The sequence below is a fragment of the Rhinoraja longicauda genome, chromosome 25 (assembly GCF_053455715.1).
Source record: "Rhinoraja longicauda isolate Sanriku21f chromosome 25, sRhiLon1.1, whole genome shotgun sequence".
NCBI classification, from domain to species: Eukaryota; Metazoa; Chordata; class Chondrichthyes; order Rajiformes; family Arhynchobatidae; genus Rhinoraja; species Rhinoraja longicauda.
In genome coordinates, this window is record NC_135977.1 from 5,489,755 (window position 1) to 5,506,552 (window position 16,798).

The 16,798-nt window shown below is 50.0% G+C and overlaps 1 protein-coding gene across 2 annotated transcripts in view; it reads right to left on the bottom strand.

Annotated features, from left to right (window-relative positions):
- Positions 1–16,220, bottom strand: part of myo1ha (myosin IHa) — a 55,000-nt gene extending 38,780 nt beyond the window's left edge. Inside the window, exons 1-7 of one of the 2 annotated variants that reach the window (XM_078421906.1) lie at positions 16,077–16,220; positions 13,554–13,669; positions 11,705–11,903; positions 10,117–10,197; positions 5,005–5,184; positions 2,678–2,776; positions 389–502 (exon numbers count right to left, since the gene is read on the bottom strand). In XM_078421906.1, coding sequence (XP_078278032.1) covers positions 389–502; positions 2,678–2,776; positions 5,005–5,184; positions 10,117–10,197; positions 11,705–11,903; positions 13,554–13,669; positions 16,077–16,202 — 915 coding nt within the window. In that variant the 5' untranslated portion in view covers positions 16,203–16,220. The remainder of the gene's footprint in view (positions 1–388; positions 503–2,677; positions 2,777–5,004; positions 5,185–10,116; positions 10,198–11,704; positions 11,904–13,553; positions 13,670–16,076) is intronic. The other variant, XM_078421905.1, reaches the window with a different exon arrangement.
- Positions 16,221–16,798: the final 578 nt, after the last annotated feature.

Below are 16,798 nucleotides of genomic sequence, written 5' to 3' on the forward strand. Positions count from 1 at the left end.
TCGAGCCAGCACCGGCATTCAATGTGATCATGGCTGATCATTCTCAATCAGTACCCCGTTCCTGCCTTCTCCCCATACCCCCTGACTCCGCTATCCTTAAGAGCTCTATCTAGCTCTCTCTTGAAAGCATTCAGAGAATCGGCCTCCACTGCCTTCTGAGGCAGAGAATTCCACAGATTCACAACTCTCTGATTGAAAAAGTTTTTCCTCATCTCTGTTCTAAATGGCCTACCCCTTATTCTTAAACTGTGGCTCCTTGTTCTGGACTCCCCCAACATTGGGAACATGTTTCCTGCCTCTAACGTGTCCAACCCCTTAATAATCTTATACGTTTCTCTTGCCCCCTTTGTCCTGCGCTCCCTCCGTCGGTCTACCCCGGCATCTTTACCTTGGAGATCCACCGGATCTGCTTGTCCGCGGTGATGGTGGCACGCCCGTGGTTATCTGTGATGAACTGGATGTTGCCCAGGTGAAGAACACTGGCGATTATCCCCAGCAGGTTCTGTGGGCAGAAGCAAGCTATCAATACCCCGAAAAAGATGCCGAACGTGAATTATTATTATCATCCGGTCGTAAGTGATAGGAGCAGAATTAGGCCATTCGGCCCGTCAAGTCAAGTATGTCGTGTTTAAGAATAAGGGGTAGGCCATTTACAACGGAGATGAGGAAAAACTTTTTCAGTCAGAGAGTTGCGAATCTGTGGAATTCTCTGCCTCAGAAGGCAGTGGAGGCCAATTCTCTGAATGAATTCAAGAGAGAGCTGGATAGAGTTCTTAAGGATAGCGGAATCAGGAGGTACTGGGAGAAGGCAGGAACGGGGTACTGATTGAGAATGATCAGCCATGATCACATTGAATGGCGGTGCTGGCTCGAAGGGCCAAATGGCCTCCTCCTGCACCTATTGTCTATTGTCTATTGTTTTAGACTGTTGGCAGATCAATTTCCCTTCTGGGATGAATAAAGTTCTATCATGTTGTATCGTAAGTCCACTCCGCCATTCAATCATGGCTGATCTATCTCTCTCTCTCAACCCCATTCTCCTGCCTTCCCCCCATAACCCCTGACACCCGTACCAATCGAGAATCTGTCAATCTCTGCCTTAAAAATATCCATTGACTTGGCCTCCACAGCCTTCAGTGGCATTTGGCCCCGTATCACTCCTAACCTTTCCTATCCATGTACCAGTCCAAACGTCTTTTCAATGTTCAGTTCTAGTTTAGTTTAAAGATACAGCACGGTAACAGGCCCTTCGGCCCACCGAATCCACGCCGACCAGCAATCCCCACACACTAACACTACCCTACACACACAAGGGACAATTTACAATATTCCACAGATTCACCACCCCTCTGACTAAAGAAATTCCTCCACATCTCCTTCCTAAAGGTACGTCCTATTATTCTGAGGCTGTGCCCTCTGGTCCTAGACTTTCCCATTGGTGGAAACATCCTCTCCACATCCACTCTATCCAGGCCTTTCACTATTCGGTAAGTTTCAATTAGGCCCCCCCCCTCCCTAATCCTTCTAAACTCCAGCGAGTACAGGCCCAGTGCCATCAAACGCTTATCATATTTGAACGCTGGGTGCTGTTGGGTTCATGAATTCGTAATAGGAGCAAAATTAGGCCATTCGGCCCATCAAATCTACTCCGCCTTTCAATCATGGCTGATCTATCTCTCCCTCCTAACCCCATTCTCCTGCCCTCTCCCCATAACCCCTGACATCCGTACTAATCAACTAATTCTCTAATCGTGGAAGAGCCTTGTGGATAAGGATGAAAACATTGCAATTTGATGACTGTTTGATTTAATTGAGTTTTTAGTTTAGCTTAGAGATACAGCGCGGAAACAGGCCCTTCAGCACCGACCAGCGATCCCCTCACACTAACGCAATCCTACACACACTGGGGACAACTTATACTCATGCCGAGTAAACAAACACAAGCCAATTAACCTACAAACCTGCATGTCTTTGGGGTGCGGGAGGAAACCGAAGATCTCTGAGACAACCCATGAAGAAAGACTGGATAGACTCGGCTTGTACTCGCTGGAATTTAGAAGATTGAGGGGGGATCTTATAGAAACTTACAAAATTCTTAAGGGGTTGGACAGGCTAGATGCAGGAAGATTGTTCCCGATGTTGGGGAAGTCCAGAACAAGGGGTCACAGTTTAAGGATAAGGGGGAAGTCTTTTAGGACCGAGATGAGAACGTTTTTTTTCACACAGAGAGTGGTGAATCTGTGGAATTCTCTGCCACAGAAGGTAGTTGAGGCCAGTTCATTGGCTATATTTAAGAGGGAGTTAGATGTGGCCCTTGTGGCTAAAGGGATCAGGGGGTATGGAGAGAAGGCAGGTACGGGATCTGAGTTGGATGATCAGCCATGATCATGTTGAATGGCGGTGCGTACAGGCTCGAAGGGCCGAATGGCCTACTCCTGCACCTATTTTCTATGTTTCTATGTTTCTAACCCACGTGGGTCAGGGGGAGAACGTACAAACTCCGTACAGACGGCACCCGTAGTCGGGATCGAACCCGATGCTGCAAGCGCCCTGATCTTTGGCAAGCTGCTGGGGAGTTTTGATCTTTCCAGTACTCTGTATCTGTGATGAATGGAATAAAAGCTCCTTTCTAAGGCAAAAAAAAGATCCCGCTGGAGACTGAAGGATGAACACTTACATCAATGTCATCGTCGGAGAAGTCAATCACGGACAGAGCTTTGCGGACGGTTTTCCAGTCAAGTTTATCGTTGATGGAGCTAACTTTGGCACATTCACCCTTAATGAAGACGGCAGACAGGAAAAGTTAACGACAGAAAATGATGCCTAGTTACGGCACGGTGATTATAAAGTTACTAGACCAAGTGGACCCGTTGGGCCCAAACCTCTCCTGCATTGGTGCAGCCCCCTCTCCTCTCCCCTCCCCTCCCCTCTCTCCTCAACCCCCCCTCCCCTCTCCGTTCTCCCCCACTCCCCCTTCCCCCCTCACTCCCCCTCCCCTCCCCTCCCCTCCTTTTAAACTTTAAAATGTGAATAACTTAAAAAATATAACACCGATTTCAATAGAACTACTTGCATTATCGCTAAAGTGACAATGGTGAGTAAGGTGGGCCTAAAATTGTCGCGCTAACGTGTACCGTTTTGGCTGAAGTTCAGTCACAAACAAGATTACAAGATAACAAACAAACTGCGGTGGAGCAGCGGCGGAGGACACCACGCCTACGCTTGGCCAGGCCGACCCTGCAGCGTCGCCATGACAACGGGGCCTTCACGGTCGGGTCAAGAACTCTGCACTTACAACAACTGGGACTTGGAAATGGCGCCAAACTGGCGACTGCTGAACACTTGTACTGGCTCTGAGAAGCTTAGCTAAGATGTATCTCAGTGCTTATGTATATTGATACTTGTACTGAACTGTATACTGAAATGAATCTCACTGTACCTCGGTACATGTGAGAAATAAAATACCATAACAATTCAGTTTAATTTAGTTTCTGGTTGGTGGGCCGAAGGGCCTGTTTCCGCGCTGTATCTCGACACTAAACAAAACTAAACACCTCACGAGTGGAGGCAAAGACTTCCCAGTAGCTGCTACTGTTACAGTACAGTTCAGTTTGTTGTCACGTGTACTGAGATACAGTGAAAAGCTTTTGTTGCGCGCTAACCAGAAAGACAATACATGATTACAATCGAGCCGTTCACAGTGTACAGATACATGCAATAATGTTCAGTGCAAGGTAAAGCCAGCAAAGTCCGATCAAGGATAGTCCGAGGGTCTCCAATGAGGTAGTCGGTAGTTCAGCACCGCTCTCTGGTTGTGGTGGGACGGTTCAGTTGCCTGATAACAGCCGGGAAGAAACTGTCCCTGAATCTGGAGATGTGCGTTTACACGCTCCTGTACCTCTTGCCCGATGGGAGAGGGGAGAAGAGGGAGTGACCGGGGTGAGACTAGTCCTTGATGATGCTGCTGGCCTTGCCGAGGCAGCGTGAGGTGTAGATGGAGTCCGTGGAAGGGAGGTTGGTTTGTGCGATGGTCTGGGCTGCGTCCACAATTCGCTGCAATTTCTTGTGGTCTTGGATGGAGCTGTTCCCAAACCAAGCTGTGATGCATCCCGACAAAATGCTTTCTAGGGCCCATCTACTTTAGTTTAGTTTAGAGATACAGCATGGAAACAGGCCCTTCGGCCCACCGAGTCCGCGCCGACCAGCGATCCCAGCACACGAACACTATCCTGCACACTATCCTGCACACCCTAGGGACAATTTACATTTTTATACCAAGCCAATTAACCTACAAACCTGCACGTCTTTGGAGCGTGGGAGGAAACCGAGGATCCCGGAGAAAACCCACGCAGATCACGGGGAGAACGTACAAACTCCGTACAGATGGGATTGCACGGTGGCACAGCGGTAGAGTTGCTGCCTTGCAGCGCTTGCAACGCCAGAGACCCGGGTTCGATCCCGACTACGGGCGCCCTCTGTACGGAGTTTGTACGTTCGCCCCGTGACCGCATGAGTTTTCTCCGAGATCTTCGGTTTTCTCCCACACGCCAAAGGCGTACAGGTCTGTAGGTTAATTGACTTGTTGTGCGTGTAAATGGTCCGTAGTGTGTGTAAGATAGTGCTAGTGTGCGGAGATCGCTGGTCGGCACAGACTCGGTGGGCCGAAGGGCCTGTTTCCGCACTGTATCTCTAAACTAAACCAAATGAAACAAAACTGAACTGAACTATGAAGGTGAAAAGATGAAAGATTATAGTTTATTCTAGTTTGGTTCAGAGATACAGCGCGGAAACAGGCCCTTCGGCCCACCGCGTCCGCACCGACCAGCACATTAATACTATCGCTGGTCGGCGCGGACCCGGTGGGCTGAAGGGCCTGTTTCCGCGCTGTATCTCTGAACTAAACTAAACTAAACGAGACAGCACCCGTGGTCGGGATGGATGGCAAGCGCTGCAAGGCAGTAAGACTACCGCCGTGCAGCCACGCACGCGTACGGCAGCAGGTACCTGGCTGAGGTAGTGGTAGAGCAGCGGGTTGCGGTCCAGGCCCAGCCAGCGAAGCAGCTCGTCCTCGCCTCCCTCCAGCAGCTGGTAGAAGACGTGGAAGTTGCGCTCCCTGTGGTTCTGGTGGGCCACGCGGGACTTCTCCAGGAGGTAGCTCAGGATGTGGCCCCCCACAGGAGCCCCCTGCAAAAACAACAACGGACGGTGAACACACACACGCACACGGAGTCCACCCCGCTTCATCACAACATCCGCACGACATTTAAACCAAAGAGGACCAAGATGGACCGCTCCGTTGAAATCGCCTATACTGAAGTGTAGGACACAAAGGCGCCATTTTAGTAAGCAAACTAGAGGAGCATAGAAACATAGAAACATAGAAATATAGACAATAGGTGCAGGAGGAGGCCATTCGGCCCTTCGAGCCAGCACCGCCATTCATTGTGATCATGCCTGATCGTCCACAATCAGTAACCCGTGCCTGCCTTCTCCCCATATCCCTTGATTCCACTAGCCCCTAGAGCTCTATCTAACTCTCTCTTAAATCCATCCAGTGATTTGGCTTCCACTGCCCTCTGTGGCAGAGAATTCCACAAATTCACAACTCTCTGGGTGAAAAGGTTTTTTTCTCACCTCAGTTTTAAATGGCCTCCCCTTTATTCTAAGAGTGTGGCCCCTGGTTCTGGACTCGCCCAACATTGGGAACATTTTTCCTGCATCTAGCTTGTCCAGTCCTTTTATAATTTTATATGTTTCTCTAAGATCCCCTCTCATCCTTCTAAACTCCAGTGAATACAAGCTTAGTCTTTTCAATCATTCCTCATATGTCAATTCCGCCATCCCAGGGATCAATCTCGTGAACCTACGCTGCACTGCCTCAATTACAAAGATGTCCGTCCTAAAATTAGGAGACCAAAACTGTACACAATACTCCAGATGTGGTCTTACCAGGGCCCTATACAACTGCAGAAGAACCTCTTTACTCCTATACTGAAATCCTCATGTTATGAAGGCCAACATTCCATTAGCTTTCTTCACTGCCTGCTGTACCTGCACGCCAACTTTCAGTGACTGGTGTACAAGGACACCCAGGTCTCGTTGCACCTCCCCCTTACCTAACCTAACTCCATTGAGATAATAATCTGCCTCCTTGTTTCTGTCGCCAAAGTGGATAACCTCACATTTATCTATATTATACTGCATCTGCCAAGCATCTGCCCACTCACTCAAACTGTCCAGGTCACCCTGCAACCTCCTAACATCCTCTTCACAGTTTACACTGCCACCCAGCTTTGTGTCATCCGCAAACTTGCTAGTGTTGCTTCTAATTCCCTCTTCCAAATCATTAATACATGGTAAACAGTTGTGGCCCCAACACCGAGCCTTGCGGCACTCCACCCGCCACTGCCTGCCATTCTGAAAAGGACCCGTTTACTTCATTTTTGTAAGCAAAACGTTATGCCTCTCGCAGTGTAATCAGTGTTTTGGGGGAACAGTATGTGTGATGATACCATTAAAATGCAGAATATATCTCATCTATCAATTCACAGGTTTTTGTTATTTTTCTTTGTAAATGTTTCTGCAAGTTTCTGCCTGCTAAAATGGCGTCGTGACGTACTACGGTTTTTAGGGTCGAGTGGTCTATCTTGTTCCTCTAGCATCTTTGATTTAAACTCTTAAGCATCACAGAAACAAAAGGTGTAAGAAAATAACTGCAGATGCTGGTACAACTCGAAGGTATTTATTCACAAAATGCTGGAGTAACTCAGCAGGTCAGGCAGCATCTCGGGAGAGAAGGAATGGGTGACGTTTCAGGTCGAGACCCTTCTTCAGACTGAGGAAGGGTCTCGACCCGAAACGTCACCCATTCCTTCTCTCCTGGGATGCTGCCTGACCTGCTGAGTTACTCCAGCATTTTGTGAACAGAAACAAAAGGAATTCCTTGCCACAGAAGACATCAAAGACTTCAAAGCCATGGAGATCCAGTAGTCCGATCACACTGGCTGGATCCTTGGATAAAGTGAACGCGAATAATGAATTCGGCCTGGACAGAGTGGATGTGGAGAGGATGTTTCCACTAGTGGGAGAGTCCAGGACCAGAGGGCACAGCCTCAGAATTAAAGGGCGCTCTTTTAGGAAGGAGATGAGGAGGGATTTCTGTAGAATCACTGTAGTGTAGTGTAGTTTTAGTTCGGTTTATTGTTACGTGTACCGAGGTACAGTGAAAAGCTCATGTTGCGCGCTAACCAGTCAGCGGAAAGACAACACATGATTACAATCGAGCCGTCCACAGTGTGCAGATACATGATAAAGGAATAATGTTCAGTGCAAGGTGAAGCCAGTAAAGTCCAATCAAAGGTAGTCCGATGTCACCAATGAGATAGATGGTAGCTCAGGACTGCTATCTGATTGCAGTAGGATGATTCAGTCGCTTGTTAACAGCTGGGAAGAGTTTAGTTTAGTGTAGTGTAGTGTAATATAGTTCAGTATAATTTAGTTTAGTATAGTTTAATTTTGAGTTTAGTGTAGTTTAGTTTAACTTTTGTTCAGAGATACAGCTTGGAAACAGGTCCTTCGGCCCACCGAGTCCACACCGACCATCAATCACCTGTACTCTAGAGTCATAGAGTCATAGAGTGATACAGTGTGGAAACAGGCCCTTCGGCCCAACTTGCCCACACCGGCCAACATGTCCCAGCTACACTAGTCCCACCTCCCTGCGCTTGGTCCATATCCCTCCAATCCTGTCCTATCCATGTACCTGTCCAACTGTTTCTTAGTCCCAGCCTCAACTATCTCCTCTGGCAGCTTGTTCCATACACTCACCACCTTTTGTGTGAAAATGTTACCCCTCAGATTCCTATTAAATCTTTTCCCCTTCACCTTGAACCTATGTCCTCTGGTCCTCGATTTCCCTACTCTGGGCAAGAGACTGTGTGCATCTACCCGATCTATTCCTCTAGTTGTACGTGATCCCACTTTCACATCCTACACACTAGGGTGCTATTGACTGAGGCCAATTAAGCTACAAAATCCGTAGTGTTTAGAATGTTGGGGGAAACCGGACACCTGGAGAAACCTACGCGGTCGCAGGGAGAACATGCAAACTCCACACTGAGAGACCCGAGGTGTGCATCGAATCCGGGTCCCTGGTGCTCGAGGCTCTTGCTCTAGAACTGTGCCAGTCCAACAAGCCAGCCTCAGAAGGCAGTGGAGGCCAATTCTCTGAATGCATTCAAGAGAGAGCTAGATAGAGCTCTTAAGGATAGCGGAGTCAGGGGGTATGGGGAGAAGGCAGGAACGGGGTACTAATTGAGAATGATCAGCCATGATCACATTGAATGGCGGTGCTGGCTCGAAGGGCCGAATGGCCTATTCCTGCACCTATTGTCTATTGTCTAATACTTAAGATAGACACAAAATGCTGGAGTAACTCAGCGGGTCAGGCAGCATCTCTGGAGAGAAGGAATGGGTGACGTTTCGGGTCGAGAACCTTCTTCAGTCTGAAGACTGAGGAAGACCTTAAAGAAGGGTCTCGACCAGAAACGTCACCCGTTCCTTCTCTCCAGAGATGCTGCCTGTCCCGCTGAGTTACTCCGGCTTTTTGTGTCTATTGCCGATGCTTATCCTGCCTCACGAGCTTGATCGCCTTACTATTCAGGAAGTTGATTAATTTATCATGGGCTCGATGTCCAACATTTCATCTCCCACATGAGCTGCCTTTCAAACGTGGCCCAGATTGCTATCCGAGCTCTGAGCGTTTCGCAGTGCTTGCCAACATCAGACAATGTCCCCTTTCAATCTTGAATTACTTTGCTGCAAATAGTCCTGGAACTGGACACAGTTCTTTTCACTCTAAATATTTCATCGGGAACAACAACAAAATCCTGCTCGGCAGGTCTGGGGGGGGGGGGGGGGGGGGGGGGAGGTGGGGGACAACAGATAGGGTTGCCAACTTCCTAACTCTCAAATAAGGGACAAAAGGTGACATCACCGCCCGCGCCACACGTGACCTCACCCAGCCAGCGGCCACGTGTTCCCACCAATGGCGGCGGGAGGCGAGTTGCCGCGCAACTTGCGTTCGGCTAACACACTCGGCTCCGCTCCCCGAACACACTCCGTTAGCCTACACTGTCCGGGCCAAAGCGGCCCCCATGCCTACAGTGTCCGGGCCTACAGTGTCTGGGCCTACATTGTCCGGGCCTAACGTGTCCGGGCCTAACGTGTCCGGGCCTACAGCGTCCCCCGGGCCAACAGTGGCCCCCGTGCCTACAGTGTCCGGGCCTACAGTGTCCGGGCCTACAGTGTCCGGGCCTACAGTGTCCGGGCCTACAGTGTCCGGGCCTACAGTGTCCGGGCCTACAGTGTCCGGGCCTACAGTGTCCGGGCCTACAGTGTCCGGGCCTACAGTGTCCGGGCCTACAGTGTCCGGGCCTACAGTGTCCGGGCCTACAGTGTCCGGGCCTACAGTGTCCGGGCCTACAGTGTCCGGGCCTACAGTGTCCGGGCCTACAGTGTCCGGGCCTACAGTGTCCGGGCCTACAGCGCCCCCCCCCCCCCCCCCGGGCCTAATACGGGACAAGGGCGGTTCCATACGGGACAAACCAATTTAGCCCAAAATACGGGATGGACCGGCTAATACGGGACAATTCCCAATGTTGGGCGAGTCCAGAACCAGGGGCCACAGTCTTAGAATAAAGGGGAGGCCATTTAAAACTGAGGTGAGAAAAAACTATTTCACCCAGAGAGTTATAAATTTGTGGAATTCTCTGCCACAGAGGGCAGTGGAAGCCAAATCACTGGATGGATTTAAGAGAGAGTTAGATAGAGCTCTAGGAGCTAGTGGAATCAAGGGATATGGGGAGAAGGCAGGCACGGGTTACTGATTGTGGATGATCAGCCATGATCACAATGACTGTATGTTATGACTGTACGGCAAATGAAATTCCTGTTGTTTTGCAAACCATACTTGGCTAATAAAGTATGGTGGGTGGGGGGTGGGGGGAGATCCCAGCCATTCTCGGGACACCCAGACCGATTGAATCTCTTCATTCTGGGGTCCATGGTGTTTTATCTCCGTGTGAGATAGACATCAGAAAAGCATTGAGTTGGTACCGTGTAGCTGAACTGGATGTCCATGTACTTCCCAAAGCGGCTGGAATTATCGTTCTTCAGGGTCTTGGCGTTTCCAAATGCCTGAAATGAAAGAGCGAGAGTGAACGTAAGTTATTGGAAAAAGTCATTGATTCAACACGTTCATTGGGGCGTGGCCTGGGGATTGTAGCTTGTCCATCTTTACACTCTAGACTTTAGAGATACAGCACGGAAGCAGGCCCTTCAGCCCACCGAGTCCGTGCAGACCAGCGATCACCCCGTACACTAGCGCTATCCCACACACACACACTAGGGACAGCTGACCAGCGATCACCCCGTACACTAGCGCTATCCCACACACACTAGGGACAGCTGACCAGCGATCACCCCGTACACTAGCACTATCCCACACACACACACTAGGGACAGCTGGACAGCGATCACCCCGTACACTAGCACTATCCCACACACACACACTAGGGACAGCTGACCAGTGATCACCCCGTACACTAGCGCTATCCCACACACACACACTAGGGACAGCTGACCAGCGATCACCCCGTACACTAGCGCTATCCCACACACACACACTAGGGACAGCTGACCAGCGATCACCCCGTACACTAGCGCTATCCCACACACACACACTAGGGACAGCTGGCCAGCGATCACCCCGTACACTAGCGCTATCCCACACACACACACTAGGGACAGCTGACCAGCGATCACCCCGTACACTAGCGCTATCCCACACACACACACTAGGGACAGCTGACCAGCGATCACCCCGTACACTAGCGCTATCCCACACACACTAGGGACAGCTGGCCAGCGATCACCCCGTACACTAGCGCTATCCCACACACACACACTAGGGACAGCTGACCAGCGATCACCCCGTACACTAGCCCTATCCCACACACACTAGGGACTATTTACAGAAGCCAATCAACCGACAAACATGCACGTCGCAGGTGCGCGGGACGAAACCGGAGCACCCGGAGAAAACCCGCGCAGGTCACGGGGAGAACGTCCAAACTCCGCACAGACAGCACCCGTAGTCTGGATCGAACCCGGGTCTCTGACGCCGTGAGGCAGCAACTCTACCGCTGCGCCACCATTTTGCGCCGGCTTTCGGCAGTGTATGGAAACAAAGAATGGAAGCAGGGTGTCAGGGGTTATGGGGAGAAGGCAGGAGAATGGGGTTCGGAGGGAGAGATAGATCAGCCATTCAAGAGAGATCGCATTCAAGAGAGAGCTAGATAGAGCTCTTAAGGATCGCTGAGTCAGGGGGTATGGGGAGAAGGCAGGAACGGGGTACTGAGGGAGAATGATCAGCCATGATCACATTGAATGGCAGTGCTGGCTCGAAGGGCCGAATGGCCTCCTCCTGCACCTATTGTCTATTGATTGAATGGCGGCCTAATTCTGCTCCCATCACCCAATGATCTTACGCTCTTATGAACTGCAGATGCTGGTTTACAAATAAAAAGACACAAAGTGCTGGAGTCAGTCAGAGGGGTGAAGGGGCATCTCTGGAGCACGAGGATTGGTGATGTTTCGGGGGGGTACGGGGACTGCACTGATTGCTACCCCAGGCCGTGCTCACCTCCAGCACGGGGTTGGACAGCAGGAGGCGGTCACGCACCACTTGCAGTTGCTCTGTGGTCTGGCAGGTCTTGGCGTAGAATTCCAGGATCTTCTTGGAGGCCTCGGTCTTCCCAGCTCCGCTCTCTCCGGAAATGAGGATGAAGTGGTTGTTGTACTCTGCGCACATCACCCGGTAGGCGTTGTCAGCGATGGCGTAGCTGCGGGGGGGAACAGGTGAAAGCCATGCGTTGTTGACAAGGTCACAAGAGGAATAGATCGGCTCAACGCGAGGAACCGCGTGCGCTGGGCGACACCAAAGATAGACGCAGAGTGCTGGAGTAACTAGAAAAGACTAGGCTTGTATTCACTGGAGTTTAGAAGGATGAGAGGGGATCTTATAGAAACATATAAAATTATAAAAGGACTGGACAAGCTAGATGCAGGAAAAATGTTCCCAATGTTAGACAATAGATGCAGGAGGAGGCCATTTGGCCCTTCGAGCCAGCACCGCCATTCAATGTGATCATGGCTGATCATTCTCAATCAGTACCCCGTTCCTGCCTTCTCCCCATATCCCTTGATTCCGTTAGCCCCTAGAGCTCTATCTAACTCTCTCTTAAATTCATCCAGTGAATTGACCTCTACTGCCTTTTGTGGCAGAGAATTCCACAAATTCACAACTCTCTGGGTGAATTTTTTTTTCTCATCTCAGTTTTAAATGGCCTACACCTTATTCTTAAACTGTGGCCCCTTGTTCTGGACTCCCCCAACATTGGGAACATGTTTCCTGCCTCTAACGTGTCCAACCCCTTAATAATCTTATACGTTTCGATAAGATCTCCTCTCATCCTTCTAAATTCCAGTGTGTACAAGCCTAGTCCCTCCAGTCTTTCAACATATGACAGTCCCACCATTCCGGGAATTAACCTAGTAAACCTACGCTGCACGCCCTCAATAGCAAGAAAGTGCTGGAGTAACTAGAAAAGATAGACGCAGAGTGCTGGAGTAACCGAGAAAAGATGAGGCTTGTATTCACTGGAGTTTAGAAGGATGAGAGGGGATCTTATAGAAACATATAAAATTATAAAAGGACTGGACAAGCTAGATGCAGGAAAAATGTTCCCAATGTTGTGGGGAGTCCAGAACCAGGGGCCACACACAGTCTTAGAATAAAGAGGAGGCCATTTAAAACTGAGGTGAGAAGGAACTTTTTCACCCAGAGAGTTGTGAATTTGTGGAATTCTCTGCCACAGAGGGCAGTGGAGGCCGATTCACTGGATGAATTTAAAAAGAGAGTCAGATAGAGCTCCAGGGGCTAGTGGAATCAAGGGATATGGGGAGAAGGCGGGCAGGAGCAGGCCATTTGGCCCTTTGAGCCAGCACCGCCATTCATTGTGATCAAAGCTGATGATCATCCACAATCAGTAACCCGTGCCTGCCTTCTCCCCATATCCCTTCATTCCGCTAGCCCCTAGAGCTCTATCTAACTCTCTCTTAAATTCATCCAGTGAATTGGCCTCTACTGCCTTCTGTGGCAGAGAATTCCACAAATTCACAACTCTCTGGGTGAAAAAGTTTTTTCTCACCTCAGTTTTAAATGGCTTCCCCTTTATTCTTAGACTGCGTGTGGCCCCTGGTTCTGGACTCCCCCCAACATTTTTCCTGCATCTAGCTTGTCCGGTCCTTTTATAATTCTATACGTCTCTATAAGATCCCCTCTCATCCTACGAAGCTCCAGTGAATACAAGCCTAGCCTTTCCAATCTTTCCTCGTATGGGGAGTAGACTTGATGGGCCGAATGGCCTAATTCTACTCCTATCACATGACCTGGTGACAAACCTGACAAGTTGCCATGGCCTACGACTCACATGTGAGGCGGAAGTTCAAAGAAATTGACTCCTTGGTAGAGCTCCTTCTTTTCCTGAGTGTATATATCCAGTTCCTTGTATGGATTCACAGAAACAAGCAGTGTGCCAATGTACGTCTGAAGAATAAAACAGATTCCATGTCAAGGAAACGCAGTGCAAAATATCGAACAAATCTTCATTGACCCGTCCGTACTTCAGTACTTTTCAAAGTTCCGAATCAAATGATAAGACTCCTGGAAATATTTTACTGTGTTTACGCCGCGATACAAATACCATAGAATGATACAATGTGGAAACAGGCCCTTCAGCCCAACTTGTCCATGCCGGCCAACATGTCCCAGCTGCACGAGTCCCACCTGCCCTCGTTTGGTCCATATCCCTCTAAACCTGTCCTATCCATGTACCTGTCCAAATGTTTCTTACACATTGGGATAGTCCCTGCCTCAACTACCTCCTCCGGCAGCTGGTTCCATACACCCACCACCAGTTAACAATATGAACACACACACATCCTCACACACACACACACACACACACACAGGGCGACACGGTGGCGCAGCGGTAGAGTTGCTGCCTCACAGCGCCAGAGTCCCGGGTTCAATCCTAACTACGGGTGCTGACTGTACGCAGTTTGTGCGTTCTTCCCGTGACCCGCGTGGGTTTTTCTCCGGGTGCTCTAGTTCCCCCCCCACATTCCAAAGACGTGCAGGTTTGTAGGATAATTGGCATCGGTACAAATGGTGAAGTTGTCCCTAGTGTGTGGAACCGGCCATCGCTGGTCAGCGCGGACTCGGTGGGCCGAAAGGCCTGTCTCAATAGACAATAGACAATAGGTGCAGGAGGAGGCCATTCGGCCCTTCGAGCCAGCACCGCCATTCAATGTGATCATGGCTGATCATTCTCAATCAGTACCCCGTTCCTGCTGTCCCGAGCTGTCCCCCTGACTCCGCTATCCTTAAGAGCTCTATCTAGCTCTCTCTTGAATGCATTCAGAGAATTGGCCTCCACTGCCTTCTGAGGCAGAGAATTCCTTGCTGTATCTCTAATTAGCCTCTGCAAATTGTTGCTAGGGTGTAGGATAGAACCAGTTCATAAGGTTATAAGTGAGAGGAGCAGAATTAGGCCGTTCGGCCCATCGAGTCTACTCCGCCATTCAATCATGGCTGATCTATCTCTCCCTCCTAACCCCATATAACCATATAACCATATAACAACTACAGCACGGAAACAGGCCCGTTCGGCCCTACCAGTCCACGCCGACCACTCTCCCTGACCTAGTCTCATCTACCTGCACTCAGACCATAACCCTCTAATCCCCTCTTATCCATATACCTATCCAATTTACTCTTAAATAATAAAATCGAGCCTGCCTCCACCACTTCCACCGGAAGCCCATTCCATACAGCCACCACCCTCTGAGTAAAGAAGTTACCCCTCATGTTACCCCTAAACTTTTGTCCCTCAATTCTGAAGCTATGTCCCCTTGTTGGAATCTTCCCCACTCTCAAAGGGAAAAGCCTACCCACGTCAACTCTGTCCGTCCCTCTCAAAATTTAAAAAACCTCTATCAAGTCCCCCCTCAACCTTCTACGCTCCAAAGAATAAAGACCCAACCTGTTCAACCTCTCTCTGTAGCTTAAGTGCTGAAACCCAGGCAACATTCTAGTAAATCTCCTCTGTACCCTCTCCATTTTGCCGACATCCTTCCTATAATTTGGCGACCAGAACTGCACACCATACTCCAGATTCGGCCTCACCAATGCCCTGTACAATTTTAACATTACATCCTAACTTCTATACTCGATGCTCTGATTTATAAAGGCAAGCATACCAAACGCCTTCTTCACCACCCTATCCACATTCTCCTGCCTTCTCCCCATAACCCCTGACGCCCGGGAGTACGGGGTGATCGCTGGTCGTCTTCCGTGGGCCGAAGAGCCTGTTTCCGCAGTGTTATCTCTAATTAGCCTCAATTCGAAGGTATTTATTCACAAAATGCTGGAGTAACTCAGCAGGTCAGGCAGCATCTCAGGAGAGAAAGAATGGGCGACGTTTCGGGTCGAGACCCTTCTTCAGACTGATGTAAGGGGGGCGGGACAAAGGAAGGATGTAGATGGAGACGGGAAGACAGTGGAAGATCTGGGAAGGAGGAGGGGAAGAGAGGGACAGAGGAACTATCTAAAGTTGGAGAAGTCGATGTTCATACCGCTGGGCTGCAAGCTGCCCAGGCGAAATATGAGGTGCTGTTCCTCCAATTTCCGGTGGGCCTCACTATGGCACTGGAGGAGGCTCATGACAGAAAGGTCAGACTGGGAGTGGGAGGGGTAGTTGAAGTGCTCAGCCACCGGGAGATCAGGTTGGTTAACGCGGAAATTAGCCTCTGTAAATGAGCCTCTGCAAGTTGTCCCTGGTAGTGTGTGTAGGATAGAACTGACGCGCGGGGATCGCTGGTCGGCGAGGGCTCGACGGGCCGAGGGGCCTGTTTCCGCGCGGTGTCTCTAAAATGAGACAGTAAAAGTTTACGTAGATGAGGTTCTCTCGGAAGCGTTTGCGGAGATTGTCCAGGAAGGCCACTTCGCTGGTGTAGGAATCGAGCAAGACAAAGTCCTGCACCCCCACTCTATCCCGAGCGGTCAAAGCTGCTTCCATGTTCACTTGGAACCCGCTTCCCAGCCCCTTGTGCTGGAAGAGAAAGAGAGAGAGACGATAATCATCATCATCATCATCATCACAATCACACCTAATTAGCCAAGTATGCTTTGCAACATACAAGGAATTTCATTTGCCGTACAGTCATACCAACAAAAAGCAACAGGACACGCAAAATACATTTTAACATGAACGCCCACCCCAGTGACTCCTGCACATTCCTCACTGTGATGGAAGGCGGAAAAAAAACGTTCAATCTCTCCCTTCTTTGTCCTCCAGCGGTCGGGGGCCACGAGCCTTCCGTTGACAGGGCGATCTTGGCTCCCGTAGCCAGCGATCGGGCCCTCCGTGTCAATAGACAATAGGTGCAGGAGGAGGCCATTCAGCCCTTCGAACCAGCACCGCCATTCAATGTGATCGTGGCTGATCATTCTCAATCAGTACCCCGTTCCTGCCTTCTCCCCATACCCCCTGACTCTGCTATCCTTAAGAGCTCCATCCAGCTCTCTCTTGAATGCATTCAGAGAATTGGCCTCCACTGCCTTCTGAGGCAGAGAATTCCACAGATTCACAACTCTCTGACTGAAAATGTTTTT